The sequence below is a fragment of the Salmo salar genome, chromosome 13 (assembly GCF_965601325.2).
Source record: "Salmo salar chromosome 13, fSalSal1, whole genome shotgun sequence".
NCBI lineage: Eukaryota > Metazoa > Chordata > Actinopteri > Salmoniformes > Salmonidae > Salmo > Salmo salar.
Window position 1 is genome coordinate 57,104,810 of NC_138303.1, and position 19,456 is coordinate 57,124,265.

The following is a 19,456-nucleotide window of genomic DNA, read 5'->3' on the forward strand; positions in this document are numbered from 1 at the left end:
CAGTCTGGTTGTATTTTTTACTTCTGATACTGCGCTGTCCATTGTGTATCATCATTCTCTCAAGTCGTCCTATAATAAATGTGCCCCCATAGGCCTATGTTACCAGCAGGCCCAGTTATTCAGGATGCGCAATCTGCCTCCTCTCTGACCCGAGCGGCTATTCCTCGCGCACCTACAACCATAACGCCTCAATATAGCCCAACTATTTGTCCTTTAACCTTTAACATGTACAATTCTAGCATCCAAACTATGCACCTGTCATTTGAGGAAAGGAAAGAGACATTAAGATCAAGATCACTTTATTGGTCGATTGCATGCAAGGTCCAACGGAAATGTGTACTTTCTGTTTGTCGAGATTGATACACTCTAGGCCTATTTGATTGTGGTGTTGAAAACTCAAACCATGATGTTGAAGTGCCCGAAGTAGGTAATCGGTATGGAGGTATGTATTGCTTATTGGTTGTGTGTGGTGCATTGGCACAGAAACCTGTTAAAAGAAAATGAGTTGCATATATTTTCTATAATTATAAATATAGCATCAAAATCTGATTCACCCCTATCTGATAATTATTTGCAATCATCTCTGATTGTATTGTAATGAGACAGACAGGGAGAGTCTTGTTCATGGTGGTCGGCGAACCTTTACCCTTCTGGCCCATAGCCTTGCGTAGCATCGACAGTGCCACAAAAGCAAGCTTACGTGGAAAAGTCGATATCCACATTTAAACACAGGGTCGCCACAGTCAGTGGCGTCATGCACTCATTATTTTAGAGGGGGCACAATGTACGTGAGGATGCATTTTTAAAACACCTGAAACTGCTTTTTTATTGCAATCTAGTGCCATAATCATTTGGGCTAAACTGAAATTGAGTAAACAGTGTAGAATTTTAGCATCCAGTAAATTATAGAATGATTTCCACTAGATAACACAGCCACAAAGGCAGAACAGCTTTCCGATTTTGACAACAGATGCTGCTCTGGCGGGAGAAATCAATAGGTGGTTATCACAACCAATCACAACACTGGCGGGTAAGTAATACTGTTTAACACTATCATTCCGCCAAATATATTATCATTACAATGCAAAAATGTAAATAAGCACCTTTAATTCAATGGGCTCCCGTGTGGTGCAGGGGTCTAAGGCAAGAGGCATCCATACAGTATCTGGCTGTGATTGGGAGGCCCATAGGTCAGTGCACAATTGGCCTGGGTTTGGCTGGGGTAGGCTTTCATTGTAAACAAGAATGTGTTCTTAACTGACTTGCCTAGTTAAATAAAAAGGGGGAGGGTGTGCAATTGTTTTATTTATTTTTTACAGTAGAAGGGGAGGGTCATGTGAAAATATGTTTTAAGGTGGGGAGGTTCTTTTTTAATGACACCTGGAGTTGGACCTAATAGATAGAACCTGTTCTCATCTCAGTTACACTATGCTGAGTGGTTTCCCAAAGTCTTCTCCCTTGTCCTCCCCTCTCACCCGCCCATTCGTTACCTATATTTCTCCCTTTCTCAGTCCCCCCCTTTTCTTAGTGAGAAGCAGTCACCTTGTGATGTGCGCTCACTCCGCCTCTTCCCAGCTGATGCTCGCGCCCTGTCAATTTATTTTCTGAGATGAAGAGTTGAGGAAGGGGGAAAAGAAAACTAGAGGGTCTGCGGGGGTAGCGCAGTTAAAACATCCATGGGTGGTTGTGTGGGCAGTCACCATGATTCTTCAGGCAGTCTAAACGAAAACTCTGACGGAACTGGAGGTAGGAAATAGGTTACATAACGTCGGGGTGGTATTTGGTCTGTAGTTGGTGCTTTTTGGTACATGCCAATTTCATGCGTCTTGCCTCCCCATGTCTTCCTTTATTGCAGCCGCCTAGAACATCGTGGCGGCCACGACTATCAGCTCGATAGCCCATCTGGCCTCGTGCTAATAGCTTCATAGCTAGGCAACATTTTATGATCTTGAAATTGCCTACTGTTCGGTGTTCAATGACTGCATTTGTCTGCTTTGAATGAAGGCGTTTGATGTTGTAGTTAGCCAGCCGGTTAGCATGCTAGCTAGCTATCTTGCTACATAATACGTTAAATGTGGGTCACCGTTTGGCTCAAGAATGTATAAAATCATAATAGTAAACACAAACAATAATGCTTTGTTGTTCTCGGGTGCATTTTTGCAATCCTATAGCCTAATTCGGTTTCATTTTTATACGTATTTTCTTGGGGGTCGACATTCTAAAGTGGGGGAGCGTACAATTTTTATTCTCAACTAACTGCAGGACTGAAGAGGATGGGGGAGTTGCACCAAAAAGACCGGTGGTGGTGGGTCTAGATTGCGAGATAACGCCACCGCTTGGCCCGTTTACATCTCCATTAATTGTACTTTATCCCTGTATTCAACCATAACCAATATCTGCATATCTCAGTGACGCATAGTTAATGGTTTTATGTTGCCACCGTGTTGATTCATGTAGCACACTGTATCCAAGGCTTTGTGAATGAGAGACTGGTATTAATCTGCTGGTTGGTCTCCTACGACCCTCGGGTCCCTACTTCACGTTGTTATTTCCTCACCTAGTCGGGATTTCCGGTGTCTGATGTTGCATATGTTGTTTTTGTTATGATTGTAACATGGTTTGATTGAGTTTGTGGTTGAGGGGATGAGGCTTGCACACAAAGAAGAAGTGTAAATGTTGTCTCCTTGCATAGATAACAGGTATTGATCTTCTTCATGTTTGCATTGCACACCTAGGCAATGCACTTGTCCCTGAGGTGGGCCTCCCAATGCTACAGTGTCTTGGGATCACTGTGTTACCACATGTTATTAGGCCCACGCTGTTATATTGCTATAACCAGGAAGCAAAGTTTTAGCCTGGGTACCAGTTAGTTTAGCTAACATTTCACTCCTTGCCATGAGGAGTTGGCAAGAGAGCAGAAACAGACTGGCATGCACCCAGGCTAGTGACATTTGTGTTGTAACCAATTGTACACTGCTGAACATTTGTGGAGCTAATGTAACTTGCAACTGTCAAGATTCTACATGATAATGTAAAGTAGAGAGAGACGAAGAGAGAAAAATGGTGATTCATCAAGGAAAAGGCTTATATGAATTCAATCACATTCAGACTGCACCCCTTTTTGATTTGACAGAACCTTCCAAACATGTTTGTCCATGGTAGAAGTGGTCAGAAAGTGACCTTTTTGTACCAGAATGCCAAAACATTCAGGAGATGGAGGTGCTCAAAGTTGACCTACTTTCCATATCCCACCCTACCATGAGACATCTGTCTTAGTCACTGAAAAATATAAACAGGTGAGTTTTATATAAATTGAAAGTTTACAAACAGGGTTGTCAAAATATTCTAGGATTTCTTGAAACAAGTTTTTAAATAAATGTCTTATTTCTTTAAATTTAAAGGGCAAATCCAGACTTCAAACAACAACAAAGCCATCACTCGTTTTGGTAAATAGCTGAGGGAGGGGCTTGAGAAATAAAACCACTCTCAAATTCATAGACAGAGCTATGGATGTAAGGACTGACCATCCATGAGATCAAAATGATAGTTTTAACCATGTAGCAGAATGAGCTCTATTTTAGTGGCCTCTGGTACATTCTAATGCCTTGATTCCATCCGAAATACAGAGCTAAATTATTGAATACTACTTTAACGACTTTATCTCCCAGATTGGTAAAAATGAGTTGTGGTATTGAGTAGAAAGATGTGACTTTTATCATTTAATATGACTGAATTCAGTGTGGTGTTTTGGATATCGTCCAGGCCTATTTGAGCATTACATTTTTTTACCATTAAACCTGTCTTCTCTTGAGATTAAAGCCATATTTAGAGTTTTACTGCAAGATATGAATTGTCACAATGATTTTTGTTCTTCAAATTATGTATTTTATTTACTCTGCGGCTGTGGACACTTAGGGTAAGGAAACCAATTTGTAATTTGGGTGAACTATCCCTTTAACACTTTGGCCTGTCAATCAATCACTGTGGGTGGGATGTTTGAGTCAAAGTGGCAGGTCTGAAACTCTACCAAATCAATCACCGTGGGTGGGACTTTGAGGGAAGGTGGTAGATTTGTAATCTAGTCAGAAAAACTTGTCCAAACTACTCTTTGAATTTCATTTATTGTGGCAAAAACCTAAGAAGAAAGGTTGTGTTCTGTCAAGCGATCACTGGGAAGTCTCGACGTGGGCTTAGAACCCTAGGAAAATACAAACAAGATATTTGGTTTACTTGTCCCTATGCGATACAGTAACGGAGACGGGCGACATCTTACGAGTTCCAACCCAACTTTGCTATATAGTGACTTTTGTGTTTATCTTTACTTTTTTTGTACAGTCCATACTATTATCACATATGACCACCAAGCACTTCTCGACATCAGATCGACAGTTACTAACCTCAATTTCTACTTCAAATACAACTACAACTCTGACTCAGCTGTTCCACTGTTCATACCAGACCCTATTCCTTTGTTCCATGGGCTACCAAAACGCTGCAGGCGTAGACAAGGTGGAGTCCTGGTGAAATTGAGGCGAAGAGAGAATCAAATGGTGTTCCCCTCAGTTATATTGGCAAATGTCCAGTCACTCGAGAATAAGATGGGAGACTCTCGACCAAAGCTTGTCCATCAGCGAGACTTGAAAAGTTGCAATATTATGTCTTACTGAGACGTGGCTGGTTGATAGCGCTATGCACGTAGTACTCAGTGGATTCTTCATGCAGCGACAGAATCGAACGGCCGCTTCGGGGAAGTTGAACAACTGGTGTTCTGCTTCAATTGTGAAGGAAATCTTGAGCTTTTGCTCACCTGATATAGAATACCTCATGGTAAGCTGCAGACCTTTTTTATCTACCAAGAGAGTTCTCATCTGTAATTATCACTGTTGTCTGCATCCCTCCACAAGCCAACACCACTCTGGCACTCAACGAACTGTATGGGGCCATAAACAAACAAGAAACCGCTCACCCAGAGGCAATGTTTTTGGTGGGCGGAGACTTCAACACGGGGAGACTTAAAACCGTCCTACTTCACTTCTACCAACAAGTCTCCTTTGCCACTAGGGGCGCTAAAGACCACTTCTCCTTTGGAGCATTTGACCATGACTCCATTTTCCTGCTTACAAACAGGAAGTACCAGTGATACGCTCAATACGGAAGTGGTCGGTTGAAGCAGACGCGTGGCTTCAAGACTGTCTGTACTAGCAAAACAGGGATATGTTCCGGGATTCATCCGATTGCCTTGAGGAGTTTACCACAATAGTCACAGGCTTCATCAAAAAGTGCATAGACGATGTCATCCCTGCAGTGACTATAAGAATGTATCCAATCCAAAAACCATGGATTACAGGCAATATCCACACGGGGCTAAAGGCTAGAGCTACCGCTTACAAGGAATGGGACAAGGACATGTTCAAGAAATCCCACTACGACCTCCGAGACATCAAACGTGCAAAAGGACAATATAGGAGGAAGGTCAAATCCTATTACACTGGCTCCGACGCTCATGGCTGGGCTTGCATACAATAACTGATTACAAAGGGAAACCCAGCCATGGGCAACTGCGTCACTGGGCAACTCCTAAATTCCTTTTATGCTCGCTTCGAGGAATATAAGACTGGAAAGCCCCTGTTTTTCCGAATGACTATGATCTCTCTCTCTCTGTGGCCAATTGTGAGAAAACCGTTTAAACAGGTTAACAATCACAAGGCTGAGACTGAATACCAAGGCCCTTTCTCAAAGCATCCCAACGTTTCAAGCTGAGCGCCCTGTTCCCAAGAGGTCTAACTTAACCTGCTTAAATGACTATCGCCCTGTAGCACTCGCATCTGTAATGATGAAGTGCTTTGAAAGGCTGGTCATGACACACATCAACACCATCATCCCAGACACCCTGGACCCACTCCAATTTGCATACCGTCCCAACAGATCCACAGATGACGCAATCTCAATTGCACTTCACACCACCCTCTCCCACTTGGACAAGTGAGGAAAAAACTATGTGAGAATGCTGTTCATACTACAGCTCAGCGGTCAACACCATAGTCCCCTCAAGCTCATCACCAAGCTAGGGACCGAACTAACAGGCTCTGAGACAGCTTCTACCCTCAACCTATAAGATTGCTAAATAGCCAGACTACTAAAATAGTTTGGGTACCATTAATTGACTCTTGCACTGACCCTACACACACTCACTAGACTATATACAGTATACACACCATATACAGTACACACTACATTGACACTCCCACACAATCCACACACATTCACTACATACGCACTCACACACACACACACACACACACACACACACACAAGCATACCAACACAAACACACATGCATACACCATTTTTTAAATTTAACTAGGCAAGTCAGTTAAGAACAAATTCTTATTTACAATGACGGCCTACCAAAAGGCAAAAGACCTCCTACGGGGGCTGGGATTAAATTTTTTTTATAAAAAGACAAAACATTACATATATGGAGACCTAAGACAACAACACAGCATGGTAGCAACACAACATGTCAACACGGTAGAAAAACAACATGGTAGCAGCACAAAACATCGTACAAACATTATTGGGCACAGGTAACAGCAGAAAGGGCAAGAAGGTAGAGACAACAATGCATCATGCAAAGCAGCCACAACTGTCAGTCTCTGAGTTTTTGAAGAAGAGATTGAGATTAAACTGTCCAGTGTTTGTTGCAGCTTGTTCCAGTTGCTAGCTGCATCGAACTGAAAAGACGAGCGACCCAGGGATGTGTGTGCTTTGGGGACCTTTAACAGAATGTTACTGGCAGAACGGGTGTTGGAGGATGAGGGCTGCAGATAGGGGGGAGTGAGGCCTAAGGGTTTAATAAATGAGCATCAACCAGTGGGTCTTGCGATGGGTATACAGAGATTACCAGTTTACAGAGGAGTATAGAGTGCAGTGATGTGTCCTATAAGGAGCATTGGTGGCAAATCTGATGGCCGAATGGTAAAGAACGTCCAGCCTCTCGAGAGCACCCTTACCTGCTGATCTATAAATGATGTCTCCGTAATCTAGCATGGGTAGGATGGTCATCTGAATCAGGGTTTGTTTGGCAGCTGGGGTGAAAGACGAGCGATAGAGGAAACCAAGTCTAGATTTAACGTTATACAGTGGGGCAAAAAAGTATTTAGTCAGCCACCAATTGTGCAAGTTCTCCCACTTAAAAAGATGAGAGGCCTGTAATTTTCATCATAGGTACACGTCAACTATGACAGACAAAATGAGGGGAAAAAATTCCAGAAAATCACATTGTAGGATTTTTAATGAATTTATTTGCAAATTATGGTGGGAAAATAAGTATTTGGTCACCTACAAACAAGCAAGATTTCTGGCTCTCACAGACCTGCAACTTCTTCTTTAAGAGGTCCTCTGTCCTCCACTCGTTACCTGTATTAATGGCACCTGTTTGAACTTGTTATCAGTATAAAAGACACCTGTCCACAACCTCAAACAGTCACACTCCAAACTCCACTATGGCCAAGACCAAAGAGCTGTCAAAGGACACCAGAAACAAAATTGTAGACCTGCACCAGGCTGGGAAGACTGAATCTGCAATAGGTAAGCAGCTTGGTTTGAAGAAATCAACTGTGGGAGCAATTATTAGGAAATGGAAGACATACAAGACCACTGATGATCTCCCTCGATCTGGGGCTCCACGCAAGATCTCACCCCATGGGGTCAAAATGATCACAAGAACGGTGAGCAAAAATCCCATAACCACACAGGGGGACCTAGTGGAGCTGGACCTGCAGAGAGCTGGGACCAAAATAACAAAGCCTACCATCAGTAACACACTGCCGCCAGGGTCTCAAATCCTGCAGTGCCAGACGTGTCCCCCTGCTTAAGCCAGTACATGTCCAGGCCCGTCTGAAGTTTGCTAGAGAGCATTTGGATGATCCAGAAGACAATTGGGAGAATGTCATATGGTCAGATGAAACCAAAATATAACTTTTTGGTAAAAACTCAACTCGTCGTGTTTGGAGGACAAAGAATGCTGAGTTGCATCCAAAGAACACCATACCTACTGTGACGCATGGGGGTGGAAACATCATGCTTTGGGGCTGTTTTTCTGCAAAGGGACCAGGACGACTGATCCGTGTAAAGGAAAGAATGAATGGGGCCATGTATCGTGAGATTTTAAGTGAAAACCTCCTTCCATCAGCAAGGGCATTGAAGATGAAACGTGGCTGGGTCTTTCAGCATGACAATGATCCCAAACACACCGCCCGGGCAACAAAGGAGTGGCTTCGTAAGAAGCATTTCAAGGTCCTGGAGTGGCCTAGCCAGTCTCCAGATCTCAACCCCATAGAAAATCTTTGGAGGGAGTTGAAAGTCCGTGTTGCCCAGCGACAACCCCAAAACATCACTGCTCTAGAGGAGATCTGCATGGAGGAATGGGCCAAAATACCAGCAACAGTGTGTGAAAACCTTGTGAAGACTTACAGAAAACGTTTGACCTGTGTCATTGCCAACAAAGGGTATATAACAAAGTATTGAGAAACTTTTGTTATTGACCAAATACTTATTTTCCACCATAATTTGCACATAAATTCATAAAAAATCCTACAATGTGATTTTTCTGGAGAAAAAAATTCTCATTTTGTCTGTCATAGCTGAAGTGTACCTATGATGAAAATTACAGGCCTCTCTCATCTTTTTAAGTGGGAGAACTTGCACAATTGGTGGCTGACTAAATACTTTTTTGCCCACTGTATATGTGCTGAGAGAAGGACCGTGTACCGTCTAGCCATACTCCCAAAGTACTTGTATGAGGTGACTACCTCAAACTCTAAACCCTCAGAGGTAGTAATAACACCTGTGGGGAGAGGGAAATTCTTCTTACCAAACCACATGACCTTTGTTTTGGAGGTGTTCAGAACAAGGTTAAGGGTAGAGAATGCTTGTTGGACACTAAGAAAGCTTTGTTGTAGAGCATTTAACACAAAATCCGGGGAGGGGCCAGCTGAGTATAAGACTATCATCTGCATATAAATGGATGAGAGAGCTTCCTACTGCCTGAACTATGTTGTTGATGTAAATTGAGAAGAGTATGGGGCCTAGGATTGAGCCTTGGTGTACTCCCTTGGTGACAGGCAGTGGCTGAGACAGCAGATTTTCTGACTTTATACACTGCACTCTTTGAGAGAGGTAGTTAGCGAACCAGGCCAAAGACCCCTCCGAGACACCAATACTCCTTAGCCGGCCCACAGGAATGGAATGGTCTACCGTATCAAAAGATTTGGCCAAGTCAATAAAAATAGCAACACAACATTGCTTAGAATCAAGGGCAATGGTGACATTATTGAGGACCTTTAAGGTTGCAGTGACACATCCATAACCTGAGCGGAAACCAGATTGCATACCAGAGAGAATACTATAGACATCAAGAAAGCCAGTAGGTTGATTATTGACAAGTTTTTCCAACACTTTTTATAAACATGGCAAAATAGAAATAGGCCTATAACAGTTAGGATCAGTTTGATCTCCCCCTTTAAAATAAAGGACGAACCGTGGCTGCCTTCCAAGTAATGGGAACCTCCCCAGAAAAGAGAGACAGGTTAAAAAGATAGGCTTGGCGACGAGAGGGGCAGCAACCTTAACTTCTATGGGCTCTATTCAACAGCCAGTGGAATCGCGTGGCGCGAAATACAAATACCTCAAAAATGCTAGAACTTAAATTTCTCAAACATATGACTATTTTACACCATTTGAAAGATAAGACTCTCGTTAATCCAACCACGTTGTCCGATTTCAAAAAGGCTTTACAGCGAAAGCAAAACATTAGATTATGCCAGGTGAGTACCCAGCCAAAAATAATCACACAGCCATTTTCAAAGCAAGCATATATGTCACAAAAACCAAAACCACAGCTAAATGCAGCACTAACCTTTTGATCTTCATCAGATGACACTCCTAGGACATTATGTTATACAATACATGCATGTTTTGTTCAATCAAGTTCATATTTATATCAAAAACCAGCATTTTACATTAGCATGTGATGTTCAGAACTAGCATACCCACCGCAAACTTCCGGGGGAATTTACTAAATTACTCATGATAAACGTTGACAAAATACATAATTATTTTAAGAATAATAGATACAGAACTCCTTTATGCAAACGCTATGCCAGATTTTAAAATAGCTTTTCGGAGAAATCACATTTTGCAATATTCTGAGTACATAGCTCGGCCATCACGGCTAGCTAATTTGACACCCACCAAGTTTGGGACAACCTAACCTCAGAATTACTATTAGAAAAATTGGATTACATTTGCTGTTCTTCGTCAGAATGCACTCCCAGGACTTCTACTTCAACAACAAATGTTGTTTTGGTTCCAAATAATCCATAGTTATATCCAAATACCTCCGTTTTGTTCGTGCGTTCAGGTCACTATCCGAAGGGTAACGTGCGAGCGCATTTCGTGACAACAAAATTCAAAATATTCCATTACCGTACTTAGAAGCATGTCAAACGCTGTTTAAAATACATTTTTATGCTATTTTTCTCGTAAAATAGCACTAATATTCCAACCGGACAACGTTGTATTCATTCAAAGAGTGAAAGAAAAAAATGGAGAAGTCTCGTGAACGCGCATCTCAGTCTCACTGTCCCCAGGCAGGCCACTTACAAACTCTGCTGCTGTACTTTGCCCAGAGACAGGAGACACGTCATTCAGCTTTCTGAACGCTTTAGAGAGCCAATGGAAGCCTTAGAAAGTGTCACGTAACAGCACAGATGCTGTAATTTCGATAGAGATGCAACAGAAGGACTACAAATTGTCAGACAGGGAACTTCCTGCTTGGAATCTTCGCTGGGGTTTGCCAGCCATTTGAGTTCTATTATACTCACAGACACCATTCAAACAGTTTTAGAAACTTTAGAGTGTTTTCTATCCAAATCTACTAATTATATGCATATTCTCGTTTCTGGGCAAGAGTAGTAACCAGTTTAAATCGGGTACGTTTTTTTTATCCGGCTGTGAAAATACTGCCCCTATCCCAAACAGGTTAAAGAAGAAAGGGTCTAAACCATCTGAGACTGATGTTTTTTTGGGGGTCAAGTTTCAGGAGCTCCTCTAGCACCTTGGACTCAGTGACTGCCTGCAGGGAGAAATGTTGTAGTTGGGCAGTGGAAAAAGCGGGAGAAGCATCAGGGATAGTCGCATTAGAAGGGGTGGGAGATGAGGAAATGTTGGACGGGCAAGGAGGCATGGCTGAGTCAAATAGGAATTCTGACTCAATGAAGTGGTGATTAAAGCGCTCAGCCATGTGCTTCTTGTCATAACAACCACATCAACATTAAGGGACATGGGCAGCTGTGAGGAGGAGGGTTTATTCTCCAGGTCTTTAACTGTTTCCAGAACTTCTTTAGGTTAGACCCACAGAGAGAGAACTGCTCCTTAAAGTAACTAACTTTAGCCTTCCGGATAGCCTAAGTGCACTTATTTCTCATTTGCCTGAACGACAGCCTGAGTATGCGTGTGCCGAGCCTTTTTCCAAATGGAATTCTTGAGGTGGAGTAACTCTGCAAGATCACGGTCAAACCAGGGGCTGAACCTGTTTTTAATAATCATTTTCTTTATGGGGGCGTGTTTGATAACAATACCACTGAAAATATCAAAAAAGAAGGTCCAAGTGTCTTTGACAGATGGGATCAAGCTGATTCTATACCATTTTACAGAGGCCAGTTCATGAAGGAAGGCTTGCTCATTAAAGTTTTTTTAGCCAGCGTCTATGACAAATCAGGACAGGTCGTTTTAATGAGCAGCCATTACAAACAGGCTGTAAAACAGTGATCACTAAGGTCATTACAGAGAACACCAGACTGATACCTATCAGGATTATTTGTGAGGATAGCATCAAGAGTAGCCATTTCTGGGTGTTTTGGAGTCATACTTTGGGATTGGTAATAATCTGATAAAGATTTAGGGAGTCCCATTGCTTTAGGATTTGTCTGGTGGTTTATTAAGCATGTCCCAGTTTAGGTCACCTAGCAGGACAAATTCAGACTTGGTGTAAGGGGCCAGGAGAGAGCATGGGGCAGGTATGGTACAGGCCAGTGCTGGTGGAGGACAATCGCACCCAGCAACAGTCAACAAAGAGCTATTTGAAAGTTTAATACTTAAAACCAGCAATCAAATTGTTTGGGGACAGACTTGGTGGAGACAACCGAGCACTAAAGGTGATCCTTGGTAAAGATTGCCACTCCCCCACCTTTTGGGAGATCTGTCTTACCGAAAAAGGTTATGCCAGAAAGGTTAACATCAGTATTTAAAACACTCTTCCTTAACCACGTCTCAGTAATGACCAACACATTTGGATTGGAGCTGTGAACCCACACTTTCAATTGATCCATTTTAGGTAATAAGCTTCTAGTGTTAACATACAGAAAACCCAGGCTTTTACAGGAGCAGAAGTCAGTGAAGCAGATATCAGAGCACAAGTCAGAATTGGGGCTAGCAACAGTAGATGGGCCAGGGTGTACATGCACATTTCCAGATATCATCAACAGTAATACAATCAAGGCACGGCATAGGACAGGGAGAGCTCTGCAGTGCTGATTTATGACATCTGAATGTGCATCAGGCGGCAACAAGATCATATTGTATAGCAATTTCATCAGGTAACATGAATACAAAGCCGGCGAGAGGTGGTTAGAACGGGATGGGAGACCAAATGTCTGTGTAACCAATAGAGTCCCAAGTGTGGGAACAAACATAGTCTGTCCCACGGTTGGGTAAAGAAAGTTCGTAGTCAACAAAGCTTTCAGGAGTCATGAGGCAAATGGCAAAATGCACAAGAAAAAAATTAGATGTATGACGACTTGGGGCTAGCTTGAGACACACTTTTACACTCATTTGCTGCTCTGTTCTACTCTTATTATTATCGATCACTTTACCCTGCCTTCATGTACATATCTACCTCAAATACCTTGTACCTTTGTCCATTGATCTAGTACTTCCTGTATATTGCTCCATTCTTGTGTATTTTATTTCTTGTTAAAATAATAAAATATTAACTCTGCATGGTTGAGGAGGACTCGTAAGCAAGCTTTTCACCGTAAAGTCTACACCAGTTGTATTTGGCTTGTGACAAATACAATTTGATTTAAAAAAAAATGTTTAACTACGTTGTATGATTTATGAATAGCTAAGTCAGTTCACACTATTGTTGAGGAACTCCCGTTGGCTGAGCAAGGCACCCTGGTGTGTGTGTGTGGCATCTCCAGACCTCCTCACGCCATCCCTGCCTCACCTGTGCGGCCCAGTCGTCATTGCGACAACGTTGTGTTGAAAATATACAGCCAGTGAAATAGAACTCCGGTGTATTTGTAATCCCCCCCGGCCTGTTGCTCAGACTGGGACAGCAGCCGCTATTGCTGGTCATAATAATCATTAGTCGGGAGAGCAAGAAGATACAAACCCCTCATGTACCACTACCAACATCCTGTTTTACTGTCATCATGACCCACAGCAGCTATGACCAGGCCAGAGTCATATTCTATATCGATGTCTCCATATATGGTTTTCTAAGACCATACATACAGGATTTATGTTAGGTGTATCTCAGTCTGTCATTTCTAGAGCACTGAGATTTTCCTATCACTTTGGGTTTGGAGTTTCTCCTGGTCAGGTTTAGGATTAACTTCTTGCCATAGTGTCTCTCGTCATGTAATAGGCCTCTATCAGTGGGACTGTCCCCTGTTGCTGTCCTGTACTGGTCACACTGGCAGGCATGTTAGTCCCCAGGTGTCCTCCTGACTGCCCTCATACTATCATCTCATAGTGGGACTGATTGGGGCTAAGTTCAGTTGCAAGACTGGCGGGACAATCAATATTGGAAATCATGCCAAGATGAAGTGCTGTAATGAGGGATGAGCTATCCACATTTCCTCTGCTTTTAAATGGTGACTGTATTTCTTTTAATTACTCTGTGTTGAGTCTGACATTTCAGGGTGGGGTTCAATCTAGGGTTGGGCGGTATCCAGATTTTCATACGGTTTCTGTACCATACGGTATTACCGGAAGTGCACATAAGGGGTGCTATTTCTTTTAACACCCATAACAATTTAGGCAACAGGGATCTTTAACCAAGAAGCTTGATCTTGCCATATAGCCACTTGGCTAGCAAGTTAGCAAACCAAATTCATAGCTGGAGCCCTGAGCTGGATGCAATTTATTTGGCACATCTTAAATAGTTATCTTCAACGTTGTGCCCATAGGACTGTTGGGCTCGGAAGAGTCGAAGGTGGAGTCATGCAACCTCCGAAACATGACTCGCTAACCGCGCTCCTTAAAATCTGTCAGCTTAACCTGGGAGCCAGCTGCACCAATGTGTCGGAGGAAACACCGTTCAACTGGCGCCCTGGTCAGCCTGCAGGCACCCGGCCCACCACAAGGAGTTACTAGGGCGCGACGAGCCAAGTAAAGCCCAAACCCTCCCCTAACCCGGACAACGCTGGGCGAATTGTGCGCTGTCCTATGGGACTCCTGTCCACGGCCGGCTGTGGCACAGTCCGGGAATGAACCCAGGTCTGTAGTAATGCCTCTAGCACTGCTATGCAGTGCCTTAGACCGCTGCGCCACTCGGGAGGCCCTGATGCTACAAGGTTGGCACACCTGTATATGGGGAGTTAATCCCATTCTTCTCTGCAGATCCTCTCAAGCTCTGTCAAGGTGGATGGGGAGCACTGCTATTTTCAGGTCTCTCCAGAGATGTTTGATCGGGCTCAAGTCTAGACTCTGGCTGGGCCACTCAAGGACATTCAGAGACTTGTCCCGAAGCTACTCCTGTGTTGTTTTGGCTGTGTGCTTAGGGTCGTTTTCCTGTTGGAAGGTGAGCCTTCGCCCCAGTCTGAGGTCCTGAGCGCTCTGTAGCAGGTTTTCATCAAGGATCTCTTTGTACTTTGCTCCGTTCATCTTTCTCTCACCCAGTCGATGCCGCTGAAAAACATCCCACAGGCTCATTGTCCACCCTCCCTCCCAGAAGCTCGGAAGGGATGAGAGAGCCAAGCCAATGGGTTCATACAGTGAGGGAAAAAAGTATTTGATCCCCTGCTAATTTTGTATGTTTTCCCACTGACAAAGAAATGATCAGTCTATAATTTTAATGGTTGGTTTATTTGAACAGTGAGAGACAGAATAACAACAAAAAAATCCAGAAAAACGCATGTCAAAAATATTATAAAATTATTTGCATTTTAATGAGGGAAATAAGTATTTGACCCCTCTGCAAAACATGACTTAGTACTTGGTGGCAATCACAGAGGTCAGACGTTTCTTGTAGTTGGCCACCAGGATTGCACACATCTCAGGAGGGATTTTCTCCCACTCCTCTTTGCAGATCTTCTCCAAGTCATTAAGGTTTTGAGGCTGACGTTTGGCAACTCGAACCTTCAACTCCCTCCACAGATCTTCTATGGGATTAAGGTCTGGAGACTGGCTAGGCCACTCCAGGACCTTAATGTGCTTCTTCTTGAGCCACTCCTTTTGTTGCCTTGGCCATGTGTTTTGGGTCATTGTCATCCTGGAATACCCATCCACGACCCATTTTCAATGCCCTGGCTGAGGGAAGGAGGTTCTCACCCAAGATTTGACGGTACATGGCCCCTGTCCATCGTCCCTTTGATGCGGTGAAGTTGTCCTGTCCCCTTAGCAGAAAACCCCCCCCCCCAAAGCATAATGTTTCCACTTCCATGTTTGACGGTGGGGATGGTGTTCTTGGGGTCAAAGGCAGCATTCCTCCTCCCTCAAACACGGTGAGTTGAGTTGATGCCAAAGAGCTCCATTTTGGTCTCATCTGACCACAACACTTTCACCCAGTTGTCCTCTAAATCATTCAGATGTTAATTGGCAAACTTCAGACGGGCATGTATATGTGCTTTCTTGAGCAGGGGGACCTTGCGGGCGCTGCAGGATTTCAGTCCTTCACAGCGTAGTGACAGTTATTTTGTGTTTCTTCCATTTGCGAATAATCGCACCAACTGTTGTCACCTTCTCACCAAGCTGGGACCCGTGTGGCTCAGTTGGTAGAGCATGGTGTTTGCAACGTCAGGGTTGTGGGTTTGATTCCCACGGGGGAAAAATTTATGAAATGTATGCATTCACTACTGTAAGTCGCTCTGGATAAGAGCGTCTGCTAAATGACTAAAATGTAAATGTAAGCTGCTTGGCGATGGTCTTGTAGCCCATTCCAGCCTTGTGTAGGTCTACAATCTTGTCCCTGACATCCTTGGAGAGCTCTTTGGTCTTGGCCATGGTGGAGAGTTTGGAATCTGATTGATTTATTGCTTCTGTGGGCAGGTGTCTTTTATACAGGTAACAAACTGAGATTAGAAGCACTCCCTTTAAGAGTGTGCTCCTAATCTCAGCTCGTTACCTGTATTAGAGACACCTGGGAGCCAGAAATCTTTCTGATTCTGATTGAGAGGGGGTCAAATACCTCTTTCCCTCATTAAAATGCAAATCAATTTATAACATTTTTGACATGTGTTTTTCTGGATTTCTTTTGTTGTTCTGTCTGTCACTGTTCAAATAAACATATCATTAAAATTATAGACTGATCATTTCTTTGTAAGTGGGTAAACGTACTAAATCAGCAGGGGATAAAATACTTTTTTCCCTCACTGTAGCTGCTGAACTCCGCAGGACACACACTGCTGAAATGTATATATTTTTTCTCTTGCTTTTTCTCTTTTCCATATTATGTCTATCTCTGAGAAGCTACCCAGGAAAGGCTGAAAATAGCCCATATTAATATATGTAGCCTTAGAAATAAGGTTCATGAAATCAATAACTAGCTATCAGATAACGTTAATATATTAGCCATTTCTGAGACTCAGTTAGATAATTCATTTGATGATACAGCAGTAGCAATATAACATCTATATAAGAGACATAAATGCTTATGGGGGAGGTGTTGCTGTATATATTCAGAGCCACATCCCTGTAATGCTTAGAGAAGATCATATGTCAAGTGTTATTAAAGTGTTGTGGTTGCAGGTTCACCTGACACATCTAAAGCCTTTTCTTTTGGGGTGTTGCTATAGGCCACCAAGTGCTAACAGTCAGTATCTAAATAATAGCCTTCCCTGTAGCTCAGTTGGTAGAGCATGGTGTTTGCAACACCAGGGTTGTGGGTTCGATTCCCACGGGGGGCCAGCACAGATAAAAAATGTATGAAATGTATGAAATTGTATGAAATGTATGCATTCACTACTGTAAGTCGCTCTGGATAAGAGCGTCTGCTAAATGACGTAAATGTAAATGTAATAAGTGTGAAATGCTTGATAGTATGTGATGTAAACCAAGAGGTCTACTTTCTTGGGGGCCTGAATATTGACTGGTTTTCATCAAGCTGTCCACTCAAGAGGAAGCTTCTCACTGTAACCAGTGCATGTAATCTGGTTCAGGTTATTAATCAAACTACCAGGGTGTTTACAAACACTACAGGAACAAGATCATTCACATGTATCGATCACATTTGTAGAACTTTGTCCTAAAGCTGTATCCGTACCCATTGGATGCAGTTATCACAATTTAGTGACTATATCCAGGAAAGCCAAAGATAATACAAAAGATTTTGCTATGACTTTTATGTGGATGATGTTAAAAATATTTGTTGCTCTGATGTGATTAATCAGGAGCATCCAGATGCTGCACTTGAGGAATTTATGAAATGCTTCTTCCAATTATTGAGAAACATGCACCTGTTAGGAAACTGACTGTTAGAACTGGATTGATGAGAAATTGAAAAACTGTTTGTCTTGAAAGAGATGGGGCAAAAGGAGTGGCTAAGTCTGGCTGCACATCTGACTGGCTGACTTACTGCAAATTGAGAAATGATGTGACTAAACTGTATTATGAATCCAAGATGAATGATAGAAAAACAACTTTGGAGTACTTTAAATGAAATTATTGGAAAATTCAAATCGTTCATCGAATCAGATGGCTTATTCATCACAAAAGCATTTAATGTTGCCAATTATTTGAATGATTACGTCATTGGCAAAGTGAGCAAACATTGAGCCATCGTATTCATGCATCAAAAAATCTTGAAAGAAAAGCATTGCACGTTTTAATTTTGTAAAGTTAGTGTGGGAGAAGTGGAAAAAGTGTTATCGATCAATAATGACAAACCTCCTGGCATTGACAACTTAAATGGAAAGCTACTGAGGATGGTAGGAGTGGCTGTAGAGTCAGCTATCTGTCATAGCTATAATTTGAGCCTAGAGGAAAGTCTTTGTCCACAGGCCTGGAGGGAAGCCAAAGTAATTCTGCTACCCAAGAGTGGTAAAGCGGCCTTTACTGATTCTAACAGCAGACCTATAAGCTTGATGCCAGCTCTTGAAAAAGTTTTGTCCAAATACAATGCTATTTCTCTGTTAATTTGTTTAGACTTTCAGCATGTTAATAGAGAAGGACACTCAACATGTACTGCACTAACACAAATGACTGATGATTGGTTGAAATACATTTTTAAAAAGAAGATTGTGGGAGCTATATTGTTAGATTTCAGTGCAGCCTTTGATATTATTGACTGTAACCTGTTGTTGAAAAAACATGTGTTATGGCTTTTCAACCTCAGATAGCTCTGAATCCAAGATATTGCAATCTAATAGAACTGAGGGTTTTCTTTAATGGATGCTTCTCTAATATCAAACATGTAAAGTGTGGTGTACTGCAGGGCAGCTCTCTAGGCCTTCCACTCTTTATTTTCTATTTTTACCAATGACCTACCACTGGCATTAAACAAAGCATGTGTTTCTATATATGCTGATGATTCAAGCATATAACCATCAGCAACCACAGCTAATGAAGTCACTGAAACCCTTAACAAAGAGTTGCAGTCTGTTTTGGAATGGGTGGCCAGTAATATATTGGGCCTGAACATCTCTAAAACTAAGAGCATTGTATTTTGTACAAATCATTCCTTAAGTTCTAGGCCTCAGCTGAATCTGGTAATGAATGTTGTGGCTGTTGAACAAGTTGAGACTAAATTACTTGACGTTAGCTTTAGATTGTGAACTGTCATGGTCAAAACATATAGCTTCAATGGTTGTAAAGATGGGGAGAGGTCTGTCTGTAATAAAGAGATGCTCTGCTTTTTTGACATCACACACCAAAAAGCAAGTCCTGCAGGCTCTAGTTTTTGTCTTATCTTGATTATTGTCCAGTCGTGTGGTCGAGTGCTGCAAGGAAAAACCTAGTTAAGCTGCAGCTGGCCCAGAACAGAGCGGCACGTCTTGCTCTTCATTGTAATAAGAGGGCTGACTATAAATACTATGCATACCAGTCTCTTCTTTAAGAGTTGAGGAGAGACTGAATGCATCACTTGTTCTTTTTATAAGAAACATTGTTGAAAATCCCAAATTGTTTGCATAGTCAACTTACACACACACTTACCCCACCAGACATGCCA

The 19,456-nt window shown here is 42.5% G+C and overlaps 1 protein-coding gene across 1 annotated transcript in view; it reads left to right on the forward strand.

Annotated features, from left to right (window-relative positions):
- Positions 1-1,554: 1,554 nt before the first annotated feature.
- Positions 1,555-19,456, forward strand: part of LOC106567436 (ubiquitin domain-containing protein 2) — a 74,137-nt gene continuing 56,235 nt past the window's right edge. Inside the window, exon 1 of the mRNA XM_014136681.3 lies at positions 1,555-1,746. Within this exon, the coding sequence (XP_013992156.1) occupies positions 1,677-1,746 (70 nt within the window). The 5' untranslated portion in view covers positions 1,555-1,676. The remainder of the gene's footprint in view (positions 1,747-19,456) is intronic.